Raw genomic sequence first — 7,500 nt, 5'->3', positions numbered from 1 at the left:
TTTATTACTCTCCTGTCTTTTCAGTTCCTTGTGGGATCTTTGTTTAACTGTCGTAGTAAGTGTTCTGTTCCAGTCTCTGTTAAATAAACTGTTTGCATTTGAGCTCTTCGGCCTCTCTGTCCTGCATTTGGGTCCTACCCCCTTGGCTCACCGTGACAGAGTGTTTTAGAGAAGGGAGAAGAGTCTGGGACGTGTGGAGCGTTGTGTCCCCCCCCCCCCCCCACCTCTCTGGGAAATAACTTACTGTAACCTGTCTGTCTGTCTGTCTGTCTGTCTGTCTGTCTGTCTGTCTGTCTGTCTGTCTGTCTGTCTGTCTGTCTGTCTGTCTGTCTTGATTTTGACAGCAAATCTTGATTTAGTTTTTGAATACAATAACATTTATTTTGATGGTGAAATTGTTTTTTAAATATTTCTGTTTTAATCTAGTATTAGTTGACTAAATATCATCCTCTCTCTCTCTCTCTCTCTCTCTCTCTGTCTCTCTCTCTCTCTCTCTCTCTCTCTCTCCAGGCTCTGACGGAGGTGAATGGCCCCGCCTCCCCTGCGCTGCTATTGGCCGAGCCCCAGATCGCCATGTTCTGCGGGCGCCCGTTGCTCCACCTCTCGGTGGAGACGGGGCGGTGGTCCCCGGACCCCCAGGCCCGCACGGGCTGCTTCACAGAACCGGGCCAGATCCTGGCCTACTGCCAGGAGGTACCCGACCACACACACTCACACACACACACACACACACACACAGACACACACACACACACACACAGACACACACACACACACACACACACACACACACACACACACGCACGTGCACGCGCACACGCACGTATGTACGTACGTGTGCACATGCATGCACACATGCTAGACTAGAATAAATTGAGTTACAGCTTTTCTAGATCTGCAGGTGACTCTGAGTCACAGACCCATAAGGGTCCATTTGGTTCCATGTGTTACACTCTCAGAGTCACAGACCCATAAGGGTCCATTTGGTTGCATGTGTTACACTCTCAGAGTCACAGACCCGTAAGGGTCCATTTGGTTCCATGTGTTACACTCTCAGAGTCACAGACCCATAAGGGTCCATTTGGTTCCATGTGTTACACTCTCAGAGTCACAGACCCATAAGGGTCCATTTGGTTGCATGTGTTACACTCTCAGAGTCACAGACCCGTAAGGGTCCATTTGGTTCCATGTGTTACACTCTCAGAGTCACAGACCCGTAAGGGTCCATTTGGTTCCATGTGTACACTCTCAGAGTCACAGACCCATAAGGGTCCATTTGGTTCCATGTGTTACACTCTCAGAGTCACAGACCCGTAAGGGTCCATTTGGTTCCATGTGTTACACTCTCAGAGTCACAGACCCATAACCATATATAGTTTAAAAGGTCCTATAGATAATACAATATAAAATGTATGAAACAAGTCCTGCTGTACTTGATATATCATATATCATCATATTATATATATTTTTATAACAATAAATTAAAAATATAAAATGAAAATATGAAGCTTTGGAGGCAGACCTGAGTGCTGCTGCCTTCCTGCTCCTTGCCCCATCTGGTGGTGACACCAGGGTACTGCAGGCAGTGGTGGCCAGCGACCAAGTAGGCCTAGTTGGAGTCAAATGTATACTTAAGTACAATTTTGAGGTATTTTTGTAATACTAAAATACTCTACTCTACTCTACTCTACTCTACTCTACTCTACTCTACTCTACTCTGCTATACTCTACTCTGCTATACTCTACTCTACTCTACTATACTATACTATACTATACTATACTATACTATACTATACTCTACTCTACTCTACTCTACTCTACTCTACTCTACTCTACTCTGCTCTACTCTGCTATACTCTACTCTACTATACTATACTATACTATACTATACTATACTATACTATACTATACTCTACTCTACTCTACTCTACTCTACTCTACTCTACTCTACTCTGCTATACTCTACTCTACTCTACTCTGCTATACTCTACTCTACTCTACTCTACTCTACTCTACTCTACTCTACTCTAGTCTACTCTACTCTACTCTACTCTAGTCTACTCTACTCTACTCTACTCTACTCTACTCTACTCTAGTCTACTCTACTCTACTCTACTCTACTCTGCTATACTCTACTCTACTCTACTCTACTCTACTATACTCTACTCTACTCTAGTCTACTCTACTCTACTCTACTCTACTCTGCTATACTCTACTCTACTCTACTCTACTCTACTATACTCTACTCTACTCTACTCTACTCTACTCTACTCTACTCTACTATACTCTACTCTACTCTACTATACTCTACTCTACTCTACTCTGCTCTGCTATACTCTACTCTACTCTACTCTACTCTACTCTACTCTACTCTACTCTACTCTACTCTACTCTACTCTACTCTAGTCTACTCTACTCTACTCTACTCTACTCTGCTATACTCTACTCTACTCTACTCTACTCTACTATACTCTACTCTACTCTACTCTACTCTACTCTACTCTACTCTACTCTGCTATACTCTACTCTACTCTACTCTACTCTAGTCTACTCTACTCTACTCTACTCTAGTCTACTCTACTCTACTCTACTCTACTCTACTCTACTCTACTCTAGTCTACTCTACTCTACTCTACTCTACTCTGCTATACTCTACTCTACTCTACTCTACTCTACTCTACTATACTCTACTCTACTCTACTCTACTCTACTCTACTCTACTCTACTCTACTCTACTCTAGTCAACTCTATATTTGAATGATTTAGTTAAACATTTAGATTTATCTAAAACCCTGATAAACTTTGGCGAATGGGAAACACATGCTCATCGGAGCTACAAGCTCACAACGCGTTGGCGCGCTGTGAGGAGTGTGAGCTTGTAGATCTGCACTGTTCCAAGTAGGTTTTTAGCTCGTAGAGAGTTTTAAATTATTTCAACAGCTAAAGTATAACAAACTGCTTAATGTATATCTGCGATATTCCATCTTGCTGATTTACTTATACTTACCACTGTAAGCATAATATAGTATTACAAAAACGTCTACTCAGGCTTATGTGAACACAGACAGTTTGTAATTCTAATGTGAACACCCCAGACAGTTTATAATTATTATATGAACACCCAGACAGTTTGTAATTCTAATGTGAACACCCAGACAGTTTATAATTATCATGTGAACACCCAGACAGTTTATAATTATCATGTGAACACCCAGACAGTTTATAATTATCATGTGAACACCCCAGACAGTTTATAATTATTATATGAACACCCAGACAGTTTATAATTATCATATGAACACCCAGACAGTTTATAATTATCATATGAACACCCAGACAGTTTATAATTCTAATGTGAACACCCAGACAGTTTATAATTATCATGTGAACACCCAGACAGTTTATAATTATCATGTGAACACCCAGACAGTTTATAATTATCATGTGAACACCCCAGACAGTTTAAAATTATTATATGAACACCCAGACAGTTTATAATTATTATATGAACACCCCAGACAGTTTATAATTATCATGTGAACACCCAGACAGTTTATAATTATCATGTGAACACCACAGACAGTTTATAATCATCATGTGAACACCCAGACAGTTTATAATTATCATGTGAACACCCAGACAGTTTATAATTATCATGTGAACACCCAGACAGTTTATAATTATCATGTGAACACCCAGACAGTTTATAATTATCATGTGAACACCCCAGACAGTTTATAATTATTATATGAACACCCAGACAGTTTATAATTATTATATGAACACCCCAGACAGTTTATAATTATCATGTGAACACCCAGACAGTTTATAATTATCATGTGAACACCACAGACAGTTTATAATCATCATGTGAACACCACAGACAGTTTATAATCATCATGTGAACACCCAGACAGTTTATAATCATCATGTGAACACCCAGACAGTTTATAATCATCATGTGAACACCCAGACAGTTTATAATTCTCATGTGAACACCACAGACAGTTTATAATTATCATGTGAACACCCAGACAGTTTATAATTATCATGTGAACACCACAGACAGTTTATAATTCTCATGTGAACACCCAGACAGTTTATAATTCTCATGTGAACACCCAGACAGTTTATAATTATCATGTGAACACTCAGACAGTTTATAATTCTCATGTGAACACCCAGACAGTTTATAATTCTCATGTGAACACCCAGACAGTTTATAATTCTCATGTGAACACCCAGACAGTTTATAATTATCATGTGAACACCCCAGACAGTTTATAATTCTCATGTGAACACCCAGACAGTTTATAATTATCATGTGAACACCCAGACAGTTTATAATTATCATGTGAACACCCAGACAGTTTATAATTATCATGTGAACACCACAGACAGTTTATAATTATCATGTGAACACCCAGACAGTTTATAATTATCATGTGAACACCCAGACAGTTTATAATTATCATGTGAACACCCAGACAGTTTATAATTATTATATGAACACCCAGACAGTTTGTAATTATTATATGAAAACCCCAGACAGTTTGTGATTTGCTCCCTTCAGTATTTAGATATTTGATATTCATTTTTAGCATTTATTTTTATGCATTCATTTTTAATATTTGTTGGGGGGAAATGAGAAGAAGATCTCTCACGCACGCAGATCTAGTCTAGACGGTCAACGACACACATTTTAACCGCGCAAAAAGCATTGAATACGGACGTGTGTATTTATATACACATGTATACATTATCCACACATACTTTATATATATACATATACTTTATACATGTATACTTTTCACGCAGCAGAAACAGCAGAACAACAACAAACAACAACAACAAACAATAGTGTCTGTCTTACTCTTACCTGTTTGGGAGAGAGAGTCGTTCTCTTTATTCACCATGAATTCATCCACCCGGGCGGCGGTGGATCAGCGGTAGAGTGGCCGGAGGTTGTAAGGTGGACCGTAAAGTCCCCGGTTCGATCCCTGTGGGCTCCTCCCCCAGAGTTAGAGGTTCCCGGTTCGATCCCTGTGGGCTCCTCCCCCAGAGTTAGAGGTTCCCGGTTCCATCCCTGCGGGCTCCAAACAGAGTTAGAGGTTCCCGGTTCGATCCCTGTGGGCTCCAACCAGAGTTAGAGGTTCCCGGTTCGATCCCTGTGGGCTCCAACCAGAGTTAGAGGTTCCCGGTTCAATCCCTGTGGGCTCCTCCCCCAGAGTTAGAGGTTCCCGGTTCGATCCCTGTGGGCTCCTCCCCCAGAGTTAGAGGTTCCCGGTTCGATCCCTGTGGGCTCCCCCAGAGGTAGTGTCCAAGTGTCCTTGAGCAAGACACTGAACCCCTCATTGCTCCTGATGTGCAGGTTGGTGCCTTGCATGGTTTCCTCTGCCATCGGTGTGTGTGAATGTGTGAATGTAATGCACCATCTATGTAAAGGTGTGTGAATGTGTGTGTGAATGGGTGAATGTAATGCACCATCTATGTAAAGGTGTGTAAATGTGTGTGTGAATGGGTGAATGTAATGCACCATCTATGTAAAGGTGTGCAAGTGTGTGTGTGAATGTGTGTGTGAATGGGTGAATGTAATGCACCATCTATGTAAAGGTGTGTGAATGTGTGTGTGAATGGGTGAATGTAATGCACCATCTATGTAAAGGTGTGTGAATGTGTGTGTGAATGGGTGAATGTAATGCACAGTCTATGTAAAGGTGTGTGAATGTGTGTGTGAATGGGTGAATGTGACAATCTCTGTAAAGCCAAATTATTGTTTATTAAATGAGTTTGCTCAACTATGAACAGAGGAGCAACCTTTAAAAGATTCCTGTGTCACACAGTACCTGTTGCAAAGGTTCCTAGGCCTATACCTGCAACAGACAACCACATTACTCCAAAAAACAACACAACATTAACCAAAGTTAAATACATTACTCTCTCTCTCTCTCTCTCTCTCTCTCTCTCTCTCTCTGTCTGTCTCTCTCTCTCTCTCTCTCTCTCTCTCTCTCTCTCTCTCTCTCTCTCTCTCTCTCTCTCTCTCTCTCTCTCTCTCTCTCTCTCTCTCTGTCTCTCTCTCTCTCCGTTTCCCTCGATACCAAAATGTCCTTAGTGAAAATAGCAGATCTACAAGCTCACGCATCGTCAGCCTGCAGATCAGCTATTTTCTGTCCCAGAGAATACATGGAGGGACTAGTGTTGTTCTCCTGCATGTCCAGATGTCCAAATGTCCAGATGTCCAGATGTCCAGATGTCCTCATCTGACGTCGTTCCCTCCTCCTCCCCAAACCCTCTTGTTCTTGACCTGTCCACCTGTCTGTCCCCTGTCTCCTCCCCTGTCTGTCCCCCTGTCTCCTCCCCTGTCTGTCCCTGTCTGTCCCCTGTCTGTCCCCCTGTCCCCTGTCTCCTCCCCGTGTCTCCTTGTATCCTGCCTCCTAGATGTACCCCTCCTTACAGATCTCCCACATCGAGGAGTCGTCCACTCCAGTGACCATCCCCTCTTGGTGCACCAAGGGGTGGGGCCACTGCCAGACACACCCTTTCATCGTGCTGCCCTATCGCTGTCGAGGTAAGCTCCGCCCCTTTATCGCCCCGCCCAATGAGCGTCCCTGCTTTGACGTGCAGGCGTTTTGTAGACGCGTCAAAGGCATTTTTCATTTATTTTGAATACGTGTTTTTATGAAAGAAAATAAAACACAACTAGATAAAGGACAGGTTGTGGCCTCCTGGTGGCCCTATGTGAATGTGGGATTTCTTCTAACGCCTTCGATGGCAAATGGATGATTTGAGGCATTTTGTTCCAAATATGTGTTTTGCAAAAATACACCTGTTGTTGGTAGCGCTACGTATAACAGGGCAATGTGAAAAGGGTGGGATATATTCCTCAGCCATCACGTAAATTGCACGCTGCGTTCATGATTTGAGGCTATTTGTTCAAAACGGGCCAATCCTGCAAACTTTGCAAGCCAATGTTAGCCAATCAGGATGGAATATGAAATATCAGACAGATCCGTCTTGAACACATGACTATAGAGATAGGCACATGACTATATCCTTAGGCTTATACCCTAACCCTACCCGATCAAAAACGGTCACATCTGATGTGGCGATATCGTCTCCCCCCCCCCACTGCTGTCTGTCTGTCTGTCTCTCTGTCTGTCTGTGTCTCTCTATCTCTCTCTCTCTTCATCATTAATGCATGGGGGACAACGTTTGATGTTGAATTATCTAACGATCCCTCTGAACTACCCCTCCCCCCCTCCCCCTCTCCCCCTCCCCTCCCCCCCTCCCCCTCTCCCCCTCCCCTCCCCTCCCCCTCTCCCCTAATCCTCCCCCCCCTCCCCTCCCCTCCCCTCTCCCCCTCCCCTCCCCTCCCCTCCCCTCCCCTCCCCTCCCCTCCCCTCCCCTCCCCTCCCCTCCCCTCCCCTCCCCCCCCTCCAGTGGGGGAGTATGTCAGTGAGGCTCTCCTGGTTCCAGACCGCTGCAGGTTTCTCCACCAGG

General features: G+C 43.4%; 1 protein-coding gene across 1 annotated transcript in view; it reads left to right on the top strand.

The window, feature by feature from the left end:
- The window catches only part of aplp1 (amyloid beta (A4) precursor-like protein 1), a gene marked incomplete at its 5' end in the record, with an annotated part of 42,978 nt that overhangs the window by 19,910 nt on the left and 15,568 nt on the right, over positions 1–7,500 (top strand). The window contains 3 exons of the mRNA XM_080767275.1: positions 511–693; positions 6,439–6,568; positions 7,441–7,500. The exon at positions 7,441–7,500 is cut by the window's right edge and continues 53 nt beyond it. Of these exons, the coding sequence (XP_080623401.1) occupies positions 511–693; positions 6,439–6,568; positions 7,441–7,500 (373 nt within the window). The remainder of the gene's footprint in view (positions 1–510; positions 694–6,438; positions 6,569–7,440) is intronic.

The sequence above is a fragment of the Protomyctophum bolini genome (assembly GCF_963924005.1).
Source record: "Protomyctophum bolini genome assembly, chromosome: 7".
Taxonomy (NCBI): Eukaryota; Metazoa; Chordata; class Actinopteri; order Myctophiformes; family Myctophidae; genus Protomyctophum; species Protomyctophum bolini.
This window is presented reverse-complemented; position numbering and strand designations above follow the sequence as displayed.